Source organism: Hyla sarda, chromosome 12 (genome assembly GCF_029499605.1).
Source record: "Hyla sarda isolate aHylSar1 chromosome 12, aHylSar1.hap1, whole genome shotgun sequence".
In the NCBI taxonomy this organism is placed as follows: domain Eukaryota; kingdom Metazoa; phylum Chordata; class Amphibia; order Anura; family Hylidae; genus Hyla; species Hyla sarda.
Genome location: NC_079200.1, coordinates 76,730,808 through 76,747,313, shown reverse-complemented (window position 1 = coordinate 76,747,313; position 16,506 = coordinate 76,730,808). Strand labels below are relative to the sequence as shown.

At 42.1% G+C, this 16,506-nt stretch overlaps 1 protein-coding gene across 4 annotated transcripts in view; it reads left to right on the top strand.

Moving 5' to 3' along the window:
- The window catches only part of PFDN4 (prefoldin subunit 4), a 65,620-nt gene extending 53,067 nt beyond the window's left edge, over positions 1 to 12,553 (top strand). For 2 of the 4 annotated variants that reach the window (XM_056548682.1, XM_056548686.1), the window contains exons 2-4: positions 835 to 942; positions 2,456 to 2,593; positions 11,464 to 12,553. In XM_056548682.1, coding sequence (XP_056404657.1) covers positions 835 to 942; positions 2,456 to 2,593; positions 11,464 to 11,595 — 378 coding nt within the window. In that variant the 3' untranslated portion in view covers positions 11,596 to 12,553. Of the gene's footprint in view, positions 1 to 356; positions 369 to 671; positions 753 to 834; positions 943 to 2,455; positions 2,594 to 11,463 lie in introns of those variants that run through there. The other 2 variants (XM_056548684.1, XM_056548683.1) reach the window with 2 other exon arrangements.
- Positions 12,554 to 16,506: the final 3,953 nt, after the last annotated feature.

The following is a 16,506-nucleotide window of genomic DNA, read 5'->3' as shown; positions in this document are numbered from 1 at the left end:
CACGTTCCCGTTAAAATCCAAATCTTTATTCAAGCATGTACACCAGGTATGAAGACAGGGTAGACACAGGTGACGCGTTTCAGCCCGTCAAAGGGCCTTAGTCATACTGTATGACTAAGGCCCTTTGACGGGCTGAAACGCGTCAACTGTGTCTACCCTGTCTTCGTACCTGGTGTACATGCTTGAATAAAGATTTGGATTTTAACGGGAACGTGGGCTGGACAATTCTTCTTAATCTGGGATAATAGCATGACAGTGCATCCTCTGGGATCTTCAAATAAGAAAAAGACCAGTGGCACCGATACCTTCTCCACGCAGCACAACGAGATGAACAATGGCAAGACTCGGGTAGAAACCAGAAACGCCAGGTGCGGTGGTGCTAGGACAAATATGCAGCAATCAATGTAATGACAATAGAAGACAAAAACTGGCGTCCTGCACTCACCGCTTCAGTTCTGATTATGCGTCTCCCATCTCGGGCTGCTCCTCCGGATCAGGGGCTGACGGTAGCGTGGGGCGCTCTCTGAGCGCCCCATGCTACCGTCAGCCCCTGATCCGGAGGAGCAGCCCGAGATGGGAGCCGCATAATCAGAACTGAAGCGGTGAGTGCAGGACACCTGTTTTTGTCTTCTATTGTCCTCTAGGATCTTCTCCTATATGTCTATGTTCAGTACAATCCAATAAGTCATGTGGATGTCTGGATAAGCGCTCATGATTCCAGGAGAATGTTTACTTGGTCCCTGATGTTCAAGGCAGATACAATACAATGCTTCTTTTTGTAGAATTCTTTGCCATGTTTTACACAGTTTTCTTACATTTTTACATTTCTTGCAGGTTGCTGAAGATGTGAATGTCACCTTTGAGGATCAGCAAAAAATAAACATCTTTGCAAGAAATACGAGCAGAATTACAGAGCTAAAAGATGAGATTGAAGTGAAGAAGGTAATGTCCCCACTACTGGTCTGTTGATATACTGCTGTCACTTCAGCACAGACTGCATCTTATATATCCGTTCTTAAATATGTCTCCACAGGCTGGAATGTATAGTCTATGGAGGGCGCCGATCCTGACAATTAAGGCTGTGTTCACACAGCAGAATTTCTGCATGGAATTCCGCATGAATTTATAGCCAATACACAGAACTTCCGTGGCAGGAATTCCATTGAAGTGAATGGGCAATTAATTTCTGCAGAATTCCATGCAGAAATTCTGCTGTGTGAACATAGCCTAACCATGTAAATGCTGCAGTCAGGGTGACTGCCGCCTTTACAGGGCCGACAGGTGGAGGGGGCTCGCTCTGTCACCCCTCAGATACCCTGCAATGTGATCACAGTGTCCGATGGTTGCTCTAGCAAATGGATGTCATGTGTCAGCTCTTGCTGTATGAAGCTCGCACAGCGTCTGAGCATGCTTCATACCCAGTGGGTCCCGGTTTGCTATCAGCAACCAGGACCCATAGCTAATGCCAGGCATCGCCGATTGGGCTGATGCCCGGCATAAACCCTTTAGATGCTGCGATCAAAGTTGAAGCAGAATCTAAAATGGGAAAAATCACTCTCCAGTAGCTCAGTGAAGCTGATCTGTACATGCACGTGAAAATCTCAGGGTCCCAATCAGCTGAGAGGATGGCAGGAGGGCCCTTACCTCCCTCCTTGCTGTCCAATCAGTGCAGCAGGAAGCCATGTGGCAGCCTGTAGTAATTTAGTGCTGATAACACTGATAGTTATTGCAATCTAATAACTAAAAAAAATTGTGGAAAAAAAATGTAAAGAAAAAAATTAATAAAAGTGAATATTACCCCCATTTAAAAAAAATAAAATAATGTACACAAAAATAAACATAAGCATGTGGTATTGCTACTTGCGTAAATGTCCAGACTATTAAAATATAAAGTTAAAGTAATACGGCACAATAAAATACCAAAGTCCAGAATTGTGGATTTTTGGTCACTTCATATACCATAAAAAAATTGAGGAAAGTTATCAAAATGGTACTGATAAAAACTACAGATCCAAGTGCAAAAAATAAATAAGCCCTTATACATCCCTGTATACTGCAAAACTAAAAAAGTTATAAGTCAGCAGAGGACAATTTTAAACATCCTAATTTTTGTACAAAAAGTTAAAAGTAGTAAAATAAAACTTATATGAATTGGGTATCATTGTAAACGTATGGACTTACAGAATAAAGAGTGTGTTTACCGAAAAGTGCACAGCGGAGAGAGCGAAGCCCCCCAAAATGGCGGGGTTAAGGATGCAGACACAAAGTTGGATATACATTTTCTCTGGGGAGGGGGGGGGGGCAAAATGTGTATTTTATGTGTACTATTATGTACCAATTAAAAGCATGCTGTATGAATGACATGATTCTGTGCGGTCAGTACTAATACAGCAATGTTTAATTAATTAATAATGCTTTATTGCTACTTAAAAGTATGAAATTACTTTCTCCATAGAAAGAACTTCAGAACCTGGAGGATGCTTCTGATGACCTCATGATGTTAGAAGATTCTTTATTTATCCCTTATCAGATTGGAGATGTTTTTATTAGTCATTCCCAGGAAGAGACTCAAGAAATGCTGGAAGCTGCAAAGGTCAATTATGGAATATAGCTACTACAACACACCCTTTCTGTGTACAGGAATATATCTACTATAATACTAATAGTTATGTACAAGAATAGAAGTACTATAATTCATGGTAGGTAGGGTCCCATTCACACAGTTTAGTGAAAAAAATTCAGCTCGAAAATTCTGCTACATGGGGTGAACATTGTGGTGAATATGATTTCTGCTTTCCCCGTTCACGCGGCAGATTTTCCGCTGCAGGATTTCTTCTGAATTTCTTGCATTCAACACCCACATATTCCGGAGGGAATTTAGAGTTCCATTGACTTTAATGGGACTCTGCTGCTGAATTCCCCAAAAAGAATTGACATGATAAATTTTTTATTTATTTTTTTGCAGAATTTGGGGGCAGAGTTCCATTAAAGTAAATTGGAATCCGAGTTCCGTCCGGAATCTGTGTAATGAGTGCAAGAAGTCCTGTGCCAAATCTGCAAAACGTAAAAAAAAAATATGCTGCCAACTTGTCAGAACAGATTCTGAGCGGATGCACGGAAATCCCCATCGTGTGAATGGAGCCTAAGGCTATGTTCACACTACGGAATTCTCGCGGAACTCCGTGAGCGGAATTCCGCGGTGTGAACTAAACATTAGTGTGAATGGGTCTCCGTGAGACCCGTTCACACTGCGGAATTTTAGCGGTGGACAATTCCGCTGCTGAAATTGTTCCGCGCAAAGAAAGAACATATTCATTCTTTGCGTGGATTCCGCGAGCACTGCATAGCCGTCAATGGTGACGGCTCTATGACCCGCGGCCCTAGCACCGAAGCTCCTCCGGCGGCGGCCGCCAGGCGGAAACTCCGCTCGCGGAATTCAGCGAGCGGAGATTCCGTAGTGTCAACGGGGCCTAAGGCTGTGATCACACAGTGGAATGTCCACACAGAAAATCTTTTTGCGGATGCTGGAATCTGAATTTCCATAGAGAAACATCTGGTGGGGAAATTCTACCATGTGAATAGTGCAGCAGAATTCCATTGAAATCATTGAGACTCTGCTGCTGCAGAATGTCTGTGCAGAATATACATGTGGAATTTCGCACAGACATTCTGCCATGTGAACATGGCCTAAAAGAGAGCCAACGATATGAAGTTCATTCTTTATTCAATCTATTAAGAGCTTGGCAGGTCAGGTAGACATGAAGAATGGAGCTGTTCAATTGACGACCATTTTGCATCTAACCAAGACGTTTTCTCTAATTGCTCCCACCTCAGCTTCTGCAGAACCTCTATATAAGCCCTAAAGGACACTGTTTCTTTTCTTCTTTAAATATCTATTTTTTGCAAGACAAATTGTTTTTATAAGGGCACAATATGTGTATTTTATGTGTAATATGTACCAATGAAAGCATCTTGGTTGGGTGCAAAACAGTTGTCACTTGAATAGGTCCCCTCTTCACGTCTATTCAATTAATTAAAAGCGTGTGCATGTCAGGTAAAGGATAAACTTTTAACTTCTGAAGTATTGGTGAGTGCTCCTGATTTTTATGCTTTTTTTACCTTTGTGAATCGAACTTGTCTCCCCTTTTTATTTTTATTTTTATTTTTTTTACCTCTTAAGGACGCAGGGTCACGGCGTCCTACCTGATTGGTCCCAGCAGCTAATGACAGCCAGGACCCTGGGCTAATAGCGTGCTGCACCGATTGTTGTGCCGCACGCTATTAACCCTTTTAGACGCGGCATTCAAAATTGATCGCCGCATATAAAATGAAAGTAAAAGCTTCCTGGCAGCTCAATTGGGCTTATCGGGACCATCGTGGTGAAATCGCGATGTCCCGATCAGCTAGAACACAAGCGGATGTCCCCTTACCTGCCTCAGTCGTGTCCGATCGGCGATCGATTGCTCCAAGCCTGAAATCCAGGCTTGAGCAATCGACCCCCATTTGCACTGATCTTTGCCATGTCAATGCATGGCAATGATCTGTGTATGAGATCTGTATGTGCAGTCTAGTAGCCACTAGGGTAGACCATAACACTGCAAAAGAAAAGTGTAAAAAAAAAAATAAATAAATAAAAAAGGTTATAAAGATCATTTAACCCCTTTCCTAATAATAAAAGTAAGAATCACCCCCCTTTTCTCATTTAAAAATAAAAAAACTATGTAAATAAACATAAACATGTGGTATCGCTGCGTGCGGAAATGTCCGAACTATAAAAATATATAATTAATTAAACCGCACGGTCAATGGAATAAGCGCAAAAAAAAATCCAAAGTGAATGAATAAAAAGCGATCAAACAGTCCGATCAATATAAAAATGGTACCAATAAAAACTTCAGATCACAGCGCAAAAAGAGCCCTCATACCTGTACGCGGGAAAAATAAAAAAGTTATAGGGGTCAGAAAATGACAATTTTAAACGTATAAATTTTCCTGCACGTGGTTATGATTTTTATTTAAGAACCTATATAAGTAGGGTATCATTTTAACCGTATGGACCTACAGAATTAAGATAAGGTGTCATTTTTACCAAAAAATGTACTACGTAGAAACGGAAGCCCCCAAAAGCTACAAAATGGAATTTTTTTTCTTCAATTTTGTCGCACAATGAATTTTTTTTCCGTTTCACCGTGGATATTTTGGTAAAATGACTGTCACTGCAAATTAGAATTGGTGGTGCAAAAAATAAGCCATAATATGGAATTTTAGGTGCAAAATTGAAAGCGTTATGATTTTTAGAAGGTGATGAGGAAAAAATTAAAATGCAAAAACGGAAAAACTGAGTCCTTAAGGAGTTGATTCAAAATATTTTTTATTTTAAAGAAATTAGAATAAGTATGTAACAGTGTACATTTTCATAAACATAGTAGCCAGTGATACATTAGGAACAATATAGTTGTATTAGAATATCATTGAACCAAATAGCCCATGTCATGGGCAAACAGAAGCAGAACAATGTTCAATAGCGAAAACATACAGGGTGAAAACATTAGTAGTGAATGTGAGATAGTCAAATTGTTACTAACATCCTGACAGTGTCATGTAAGCAGTTAAGCGAATCGTTAAGAAGAATAAGCCTCAGTGTAATATTTAGAAGGAAACAGAGACTACTTATAATGGATTAGGTGTTTCCCAAGTGTGGACAGTGAGAGCTAGAAAGCCATATTCCCCACTGGTTAAAGGAGATGTCTGGTACGGACTGATGCGCAGCTATCCGGAGGTCTGGCAGCGGCGATGGCGGGGGTAAGTCCCCCCGCCATCGCTGCTGCCGGACCTCTGCCCATGTGTGGAAGTCCGGGGAGAGCGGGGCACAGAAGGAATAAGAAGTCCTTGCTTACTCAGTGGCGGATCCTGCAGGCTGCGGAGGGATATGACTGGCCGGGGAGTGATGCTCCAGATGTTGCAAAACTACAACTCCCGACATGCCCAGACAGGCATTGGCTGTCTGGGCATGCTGGGAGTTGTAGTTTAGCAACATCTGGAGGACTACTGTGTAGTGGTCACCAAACTGTGATCCTCCAGATGTTGCAAAACCACAACTCCCAGCATGCTCATACAGCCAATGCCTGTCTGGGCATGCCGGGAGTTGTAGTTTTGCAAGATCTGGAGGATCACAGTTTGGAGACCACTACACAGTGGTCTCCAAACAGTGGTTCTCCAGATGTTGCAAAACTACAACTCCCAGCATGCCCGGCTGCAAACGGCTGTCTGGGCATGCTGGGAGTTGTAGTTGTGTGCCTCCAGCTGTTGCAAAACTACATCTCCCAGCATGCCCAGACAGCCAATTGCTGTCTAGGCATGCTGGGATTTGTAGTTTTGCAACATCTGGAGGGCCACAGTTTGGAGATCAGTGTGCAGTAGTCTCTAAACTGTAGCCCTCTAGATGTTGCAAAACTGCAAATCCCAGCATGCCCAAACAGCTGGCTCGGCATGCTGGGAGTTGTAGTTGCGTACCTCCAGCTGTTGCATAACTACATCTCCCAGCATGCCCTTTGGCAATCAGTACATGCTGGGAGTTGTAGTTTTGCAACAGCTGGAGGCACCCTGGTTGGAAAGTACGGAATTAGGTATCAGAACCTAACTGAAGGTTTTCCAACCAGTGTGCCTCCAGCTGTTGCAAAAGTAGTTTTGAAACAGCTGGAGGTTTGCCCCCCCATGTGAATGTACAGGGGGTACATTCACACAGGCAGGTTTCCTGCTTCAGATTTGAGCTGCGGCAAATTTTCTGCCGCGGCGCAAACTCCTAGCGGGAAACTCACTGTAAACCCGTCAGTACCCTAAATGTACCCTAAAAACACTACACTAACACATAATAAAGGGTAAACACTACATATATGCCCCCTTAACCCCTTAAGGACTCAGCCCATTTTAGCCTTAAGGAATTAAATTTTTACGTTTACTTTTTTTCCTCCTCGCCTTCTAAAAATCATAACTCTTTTTTTATATTTTCATCGCCAGACTAGTATGAGGGCTTGTTTTTTGCATGACCAGTTGTCCTTTGTAATGACCTCACTCATTATATTATAAAATGTATTGCGCAACCAAAAAACACAATTTTTCTGGGGAAATTAAAAAGAAAAACGCAATTTTGCTAATTTTGGAAGGTTTCGTTTTCACGCTGTACAATTTACGGTAAAAATTACGTGTGTTCTTTATTCTGAGAGTCAATACGATTAAAATGATATTATATTATTGTTGTGCTTAAAAAAAAATCACAAACTTTTTAACTAAATTTGTACGTTTATAATCCCTTTATTTTGATGACCTATAACTTTTTCATTTTTCCGTATAAGCGGCGGTATGAGGGCTCATTTTTTGCGCCATGATCTGTACTTTTTATTTTGATACCACATTTGCATATAAAAAAACTTTTAATAATTTTTTATAATTAAAATGTATTTAAAAAGTAGCAATTTTGGACTTTTTTTTTTTTTTACGTTCATGCCGTACGGGATCATTAACATTTTATTTTAATATTTTGGACATTTACGCACGCGGCGATACCAGATATGTCTATTAAATAAATTTTTTATGCTTTTTGGGGTAAAATAGGAAAAACGTTTTACTTTTTTATTTGGGGAGGGGATTTTTCACTTTTTTTTTACTTTTAATTTTACATTTTTTTTTACACTTCAATAGTTCCCCCCCCCAATAAAAATAAAAAACAAATCGTATGGCAGTGTTTCCAAAAAGGGGTATTCTACGCCGGTGATTCCCAATGACCACCCCTATGCAATCCCTATTTTAGTCCTCAAATGCGCATGGCGCTCTCTCACTTCGGAGCCCTGTCGAATTCAAGGAAACAGTTTATGGCCACATATGGGGTATTTCCGTACTTTTTGAGCAATTGCGTTACAAATTTTGGGGGGCTTTTTCTCCTTTTACCCCTTATGAAAAGGAAAAGTTGGGGTCTACATCAGCCGGTTAGCGTAAAAATAAAAAAATTTTTACACTAACATGCTGGTGTTGCCCTATACTTTTTATTTTCACAAGAGGTAAAAAGAAAAAAAGACTGCCAAAATATGTAACGCAATTTCTCCTGAGTACGGAAATACCCCATATGTGGGCGTAAAAATGCTCTGCGGGCGCACAACAAAGCTCAGGAGTGAGAGCGCACTACAGTGGTCCCTCAACATACGATGGTAATTCGTTCCAAACGACCCATTGTTTGTGGAATCCATCATATGTTGAGGAATCCGTGCAATGTAAAGTATAGGAAGCTGTACTCGCCTGTCCCCGCCGCTCCGGACCAGGTCCTCACCGCTCCCGATGCTGTCCAAGGGGCTCCCGATGCTGTCCTGCTGCTCCGGCTTCTTCCGCATCTTCTGCAGGGTCCGGGCCTCGCTTTCTGGTGACGTTATTACGCTGCTGCGCCGGCGTGCGTAGTGACGTAATAACGACGCCAGAAAGCGAGGCCTGGACCCTGGAGAAGATGCAGAAGATGCTGGAGGATGGCGAAGTGGACCCGGAGCAGCGGGGATAGGTAAGTGAACCTGCCCGGGATGCTTAACCTCCTGAGCGGTAATCCCGAGCGTGACTCGGGGTTAATTTTCCCTGCCAGGATCGGTAACCCCAAGTCACGCTCGGGGTAGAATTACAGAGTTCCCGGCCGGGCTGCACGATATATCGCAAAAGCGATGCGGCCCCCGGGAAAACATGCGATTATCTGCTCTGGTCTGCTCCCGTTGCGGGGGCCGGCCAGAGCAGGTAAAGAAAAATACTAAAAGTCAGTGTTTCCCTACCAGGGGGCCTCCAGCTGTTGCAAAACTACAACTATCAGCATGCCTGAACAGCCAAAGGCTGTCCGGGCATGCTGGGAGTAGTAGTTTCACAACAGCTGGAGGCACCCTGTTAGAAAAACACTGAGCTAAATGTAAAAGGAAAAAGTAGTAAAATAAAAAAACCTTTTGCTCACCTAGTCCCGGTCCCTGCAGATGTCGTTCCCCTCCGTGCGCTGTGGTCCCTGCTCTATTCATCTTACAGGACCTTTCACTTTTCAGCCAATCACAGGCCGCAGTGGTGTAAAGCCTGTGATTGGCTGAAGGGGAAAGGGCTTGTTCTGCAGCAAATACACTAGGTTTGAAATCTGCCCGGCAAACCCAGTGTATCCTGCTGCAGGACAAGGTGACAAGGGGGGGGGGGGGGGGATAGGAAGAATGTGACAGAGGGGGGATGTGACAAGGGGGGGAGGGGGGAAATGTGACAGAGGGGGGATGTGACAAGGGGGGGGGAATGTGACAGGGGGGAAGGTGACAAGGGGGGGGGAATGTGACAAGGGGGGGGGATGTGACAGGGGAGGGGGAATGTGACAAGGGGGGGATGTGACAGGGGGGGGAATGTGACAAGGGGGGGATGTGACAGGGGGAGGGGAATGTAACATGAAGGGGTAGAATGTGACAAGGGGGGGAATGTGACAAGGGGGGAAGAATGTGACAAGGAGGGGGGAGAATGTGACGGGGGGGATGTGACAAGGGAGGGGGAATGTGATGGGGGAGATGTGAAATTCAGTGCAAAAAATTGTACCGCTTTTGGTACAAATTTCCAGAAAGAATCATACCGCCAGGGAGGTTAAACTGCTATCCGACAGCAGCTTAAGCATTTTGCGCTGTCGGATAGCAGTTAATGCGATGGCCCCGACATATAAAAGCATCGTATGTCGATTTTATCATATGTCGGGGCCATCGCAGGGGCCATCCCCAAATTGGTGATTTGCACAGGGGTGGCTGATTTTACAGCGGTTCTGACATAAACGCAAAAAAATAACTACCCACATGTGACCCCATTTTGGAAACTACACCCCTCACAGAACGTGACAAGAGGTATAGTGAGCCTTAACACCCCACAGGTGTTTGACAAATTTACGTTAAAGTTTGATGGGAAAATGAAGAAAACATTTTTTTTTTTCACAAAAATGCTTGTGTTACCCAAAATTTTTTATTTTTACAAGGGAAAATAGGAAAAAAAAGCCCCCCCGCCGCTGCCAGACCTCCGGATCGCCGTGCATCCACCACACACAAAAAAAAATTCATTTACACATCCAACTTTCACGAAAAGTCGTCAAACACCTGTGGGGTGTTAAGGCTCACTGTACCCCTTTGTTATGTTCACTGAGGGGTGTAGTTTCCAAAATGGTATGCCATGTGGGGGTTTTCTTGCTGTTCTGGCACCATAGGGGCTTCCTAAATTTGACATGCCCCCCAAAAACCATTTCAGAAAAATTCACTCTCTAAAATCCTATTGTCACTCCTTCCCTTCTGAGCCCCCTAGTGCACCCACAGACAACTTGACATCCACATATGAGGAATTTCCTTACTCGAGAGAAGTTGGGTTACACATTATAGGAAGATTTTTCTCCTTTTACCCCTTGTAAAAATTCAAAAACTGGGTCTAGAAGAACATGCCAGTGGGAAAAAAATGAAGATTTTGAATTTTCTCCTTCACTTGGCTGCTATTCCTGTGAAACACCTAAAGGGTTAACACACTTATTGAATGTCATTTTGAATACTTTGAGGGGTGCAGTTTTTATAATGGGGTATCTCTAATATGAAGGCCCTTCAAATCTATTTCAAAACTGAACTGGTCCATGAAAAATTCTGATTTTGAAAATTTTGGGAAAAATTGGGAAATTGCTGCTGAACTTTGAAGCCCTCTGATGTCTTCCAAAAGTAAAAACATGTTAACTTTATGATGCAAACATAAAGTAGACATATTGTATATGTGAATCAATGTATAATTTATTTGGGATGTCCATAGATCCCTTCTTTCACTTTGCACAGGCCTTTTTTTTTTTTAAATGAAAGAAGCGATCTGATTGGTTGCTATGGGCAACTCAGCACTTTTTCCCTCTGGACAGGTTTTGATAAATCTCTCCCTATATCTTTTGGGATATGTATAGGGAGCAGCATGTACTTATTCCCGGTCTCTGTATAATATGTCAGGATGAAATCTCTCTAGTCATAGCTGCATAGTTGGTCTCAGTCACACCTTCCCTGCATCAGTACCCTGTTATTTCTGCAGTTAGTGGGGTGTCTGTCAGATTATGCAAAGTTACATGCAAAAATGTCTCTAATTTTATATAATGGAAAGGATGCTGGGGTGAGAAGCAAGGACCCTCCAGGTGACAATAGAAGGTACTTTTTTATTGTTGGAGAAGTGCAGTGTTCCATAATCTGGGGCTCTCCTGCTGTTGCAAAACTACAAATTCAAACTTGCTCTGACAACCTTCGGCTATCAGGGCATGATGGAAGTGGAGAGTCCCAGGTTGGGAAACAGTGGAATAGAGGAAATGTGACCAATACTAGTAGCCCCCATTTTTACATTGTAGGGATGCTCCTCTGCAAAAAATAATTGTGTATATTCCCTTCTATTTATTGTATTTTTTTTTCCCTCCTCATTTCCATTCAGAAAGGATTACAAGATGAAATTCAATTTTTACAGTCGCAAGTAGAATCCATCCAGCAAGTCTTAAGTGACCTTAAAGTCCAGCTGTATGCCAAGTTCGGAAACAACATCAACCTGGAGGCCGATGACAGCTAAATCCTCTAAATTATTATAATTTTTGTTTTTTTATGTTATTGATCAGACACAAAAAAAAAAGATGCTAGGCTGCAGAAAGGGAATGTGGGGTCAGATAGTAAGTTGTTGCTTAAATCAAGCTTATACTAAACATGTTTTTAGGTGTTGCTTTTTCCCCCCCTCTACTTTTCCTTTTTTTTTTTTTTTACTATTTATTTTTTGAATTAATCTTGAAATCTTTCTCTTTCACTCTGGACACTAAATGATACCATCAGCAGTCGAACAAGCGTTTTCTTGTTTTTCAGCTGATCTCTGGTCCTTTTCCATAGGCCAATTATCAGCTTGATCAATATTGTCCTATAGAAGTCAGTGGTCCATGTTAATGCTGTAAAGCACCTCTCCGTAAAAGAAGCTCAGGCATAATGGCTGCCCCTGCAAAATTGTACATACAAAATTACTATCCCAAATTAGAAACCGGTTATAAAGAAAAAAAAAAACACTTTTGAGTATGTATGTATGTATGTATGTGTATATATATATATATATATATATATATATATATATATGTATGTGTGTGTGTATATATATATATATATATATATATATATATATATATATATATATATATATATCCCCAAAGATTTAGACTTCACATTCCCTTTTAGATGTGTGTTAGCAGCCCTCTATACAGTAGCCCTTTCTAAAGCATTTGGTTTCACCTTGCTCATCTACAGCTGGGAAGGTGGCCATTTTTCTAGTGCTGCCATTCAATTTTTCAGGACCAGGTTCTGCTGGGGACTGTAGTTAATCAGCTCTTGTCTCTATTTCTGCATAGTTGTAGAGAAGGTATTTTTCCCTGTTCTGATGTTCCCTGTTCTGAAATAAATGAAAAAAAAAAGCAACATTTTTACAACCAAGAAAGCAATTTCATTTTCCAAACCTTTTGAAGCCAAGAATAAAGCATTGCCTGGTGCGCAAATGTCACTTGTCATGTTTTTGATTTATTTTTTATTTTTATAGTTTTACTATTTAACCCTCCTGTGTTATTTCACATATACACTAAACTTTCCTTAAAATCACTATGAGGGGAATTTATCAATCTATTTAGACTTTTTTTTTTTCCGTCTAAATTTGTCGCATGAAAAGTTGCAGACTGGCCCATTTCTTCGACATTTCATTTAGAATGTTTACATTTCAATACCATGAAGTGTTCTTTGAGCATTTTGTCCACTGGCTTATCACTTTTGGTGAAATGTTGCAAAAATGTTGCACGGGGCCAGATTTAGACATTATCACAGGGTAGGTCAATCCTGCCCTATAGAATAATAGAAGTTGCTCTATGGGACACTTGATACAATTGTCGCACGACCGTCTCTGCAAAATTTGTGCTCGAAAAAAGTTCAAAACTCACACCAGTTTTCGTAAATGAGCCTCTGTGTGTTTAGCAACAGCTGGAGAACAACAGGTTGGAAAACTAAAAATCCCATCAGCCTTCAGCTGTCATGGTATGGTGGAAATTGTGGTTTTGCAACAACTAGATGACCACATTTAACCCTTCTTACTCTGGTATTGAAAGCAATGCCTAGCTATATAAGCATGTCTTGTATATAGAGGCCAATCTGCTAGTGAGCTCCGCCCACCAGTGAGTGATTGACAGCCTTGACTGTAACAGTAAGGATATGGAGACTGCTGTCACTAATTCTACTGATTAAAAGTGAGGTAAATGGCTTGTGAAGGGGTTCAGTGTGAGAGGTGTACAATGCCACACAGTTACGTAGGTAATAGACTTGCAATACAAAGAAAAAAACCTAAATCCAATATTGCTAGTACTTATCGGATCCACTTTGGTGAGTCTTTTCTGCTCCGCAATGGATCTGGTGTGAATAGGCAGAAAAAGCAAAGGCTCCTTATGGAGTGAATTGAACCGTGGATTCCTAGCTTACACACATGGGACTCTCTCGAGTGCAATTGGGTAACTTTTTTTTTTTACTTGTTTGTAAATGATGGAATAATGTGAATTTCTATATAAATACAAGTACTAGCAATATTTGATATATGTTTCTTTGTATTGATGGACTATAACTGGGTATTTTAGAGCCTTCAGCATACACTTATCAACACCCATATGTGCATCTAGTTACCTGTCTTGAGACTGTGTGGTATAAAGCAGGGACTTGTCTGTTTCCCAGCTAGCTCTGTTCTATAACATTGTGATCACAGATGGAGCAGCATTTTAAATATTTTGAATTTTTTAGTCTTGGCTTTTTAATCTTAAAGGGGTTCTCCGGTGCTTAAGCATCTTATCCCCTATCCAAAGGATAGGGGATAAGATGCCTGATCGCGGGGGGCCCACCGCTGGGGACCCCCGGGATCATGCACGCGGCACCCCATTTGCAATCAGTCCCCGGAGCGTGTTCGCTCTGGGACTGATTACCGGCGACTACAGGGTGGGCGGCGTGTGATGTCATGCTCTGCCCCGCAATGCAAGCCTACGGGAGGGGGCGTGATAGCTAGCACGCCCACTCCCATAGGCTTGCATTGAGGGGCGGAGCGTGACATCACACGCCGGCGCAGGCGTGACGTCACACGCCGCCGCCCTGTAGTCGCCGGTAATTAGTCCCGGAGCGAACACGCTCCGGGGACTGATTACAAACGGGGTGCCGTGTGCATGATCCCAGGGGTCCCCTGCGGTGGGCCCCCCGCGATCAGGCATCTTATCCCCTATCCTTTGGATAGGGGATAAGAGAGCACCGGAGAACCCCTTTAAAGTATATTTCTTTCAGGCTCCACCCATTGTCCTGCCTCCATGCTGGCAGCAGCACAGGCTGTCGTGTCATGCAGGACTGTATTTACAATTCATGCTGCCCTAAGCACTTGAACTGAACATACCCCAGCAAAATTATTCCCAGAGCATCAGAATATTTTCATGCAGATCCTACAGATGTCCACCAAAACTACATCCGTTATATGCAGAATTTGTTTCAGTAGACCCTACACCTATATGCAGAAAGTGGCAAATTTTGCAGCTGTTCTGACCCATATGGATTCAACCAAAAGGGTAATTTTTGATCACAGCATTGCGGCGGCAGCTACATCAAAAGCATTTTATAATTTTTTAATTTTTTTTTTTACCTTACTAAAGAGCTGCCCCCCCTCAACACTGCTGTCCTAAGCACAGGCCCACGGGTGCAAATCCAGCTCTGCAGCTGTCACCACTGTATCGGCCACCAATTTCTACAAGTTCTCCCGCTTTAAAAGATGAGAGAGAGGCCTGTAATTTTCATCATAGGTATACCTCAACTATGAGAGACATAATGAGAAAAAAAAATCCATAAAATCACATTGTCTGATTTCTAACCTCTTAAGGACCCAGGACGTATGGGTACGTCCTGGGTCCTGGTCCTGCGATATAACGCGGGGTCACAAGGTGACCCCGCATCATATCGGAGCGGGCCCGGTGTCATAGTGAAGCCGGGACCTGCCTCTAATAGCGCAGGGCACTGATCGCGGTGTCGCGCGCTATAAACCCTTTAGACACACGCTCAAAGCTGAGCCATGCGGCTAAAAACAAAAGTAAAAGTGCCCGGCTAGCACATCGCCGCGGCATCCCGAACAGCTGTAGCACAGGAGGAGGTCGTCTTACCTCCTCCTGCGCTGTCCGCCGAATGAATGCTTCAAGCCTGGGATCCAGGCTTGAGCATTCAATCGCTGAAAACGCTGATTGGTCCATTCCTATGGAGATGGATCAATCAGTATAAAAGATGCAATGTTGTAGCCCCCTATAGGAGCTATAATATTGCATAAGAAAAGTGTAAAAAAAAAAAATCATTAACCCTTTCAATTATCCCTTCCCCTAATAAAAGTTTGAATCACCCGGCATTTCTAAGAATAAAAAAAACAGTGTAAATAAAAATAAACATATGTGGTATCGCCGCATGCTGAAATGTCCAAATTATAAAAATATACCGCTTTTTAAACCGCACGTTCAATGGCATATGCGCAAAAAAATTCCAAAGTCCAAAATAGAAAGTGATTTAAAAAGTCTGATCAGAACAAAAATGGTACCGCTAAAAACTTCAGATCACGGTGCATAAAATGAGCCCTCATAGCGCCCTGAACACAGAAAAATAAAAAAGTTATAGGGGTCAGAAGATGACCATTTTAAATGTATAAATTTTCCTGCATGTATTCATGATTTTTTTTCTGAAGTGATGCAAAATCAAACCTATACAAGTAGGGTATCATTTTAACCGTATGGACCTACAGAATAAAGATAAGGTATCATTTTTGCCGAAAAATGTACTGCGTAAAAACGGAAGCCCCCAAAACTTACAAAATAGTGTTTTTTTCATCAATTTTGTCGCACATTGATTTTTTTTCCCGTTTCACCGTAGATTTTTGGGTAAAATTACTGTCATTATAAAGTAGAATTAGTGACGCAAAAAATAAGCCATCATATAGAATTTTAGGTGAAAATTTTAGAGTTATGATTTTTTTTAAATTAAGGAGGAAAAATTGAAAATGAAAAAACGGAAAAAGCCCGGGTCCTTAAGGGGTTAATTAATTTATTTGCAAATTATGGTGGAATATTAGTATTTGGTCAATAACAAAAGTTCATCTGAATACTTTGTTATATACCCTTTGTTGGCAATGACAGAGGTCAAACGTTTTCTGTAAGTCCACTGGCTCCAGAAAACTTCAGACTGGCCTGGGCATGTACTGGATTAATGGTAGCCTTGTTACTTTGGTCCCAGCTCTGTGCAGGTCATTTACTAGGTCCCCCCCATGTGGGTCTAGGATTTTTGCTCAATGTACTTGGGATCTTTTTGACACCATGGGGTGGAGCCCCACACAAGATCTCCCATTCCATTTTGTAAAAATTGCTCCCACAGTTGATCTCTTCACACCAAGCTGCTTGCCTATTGCAGAATC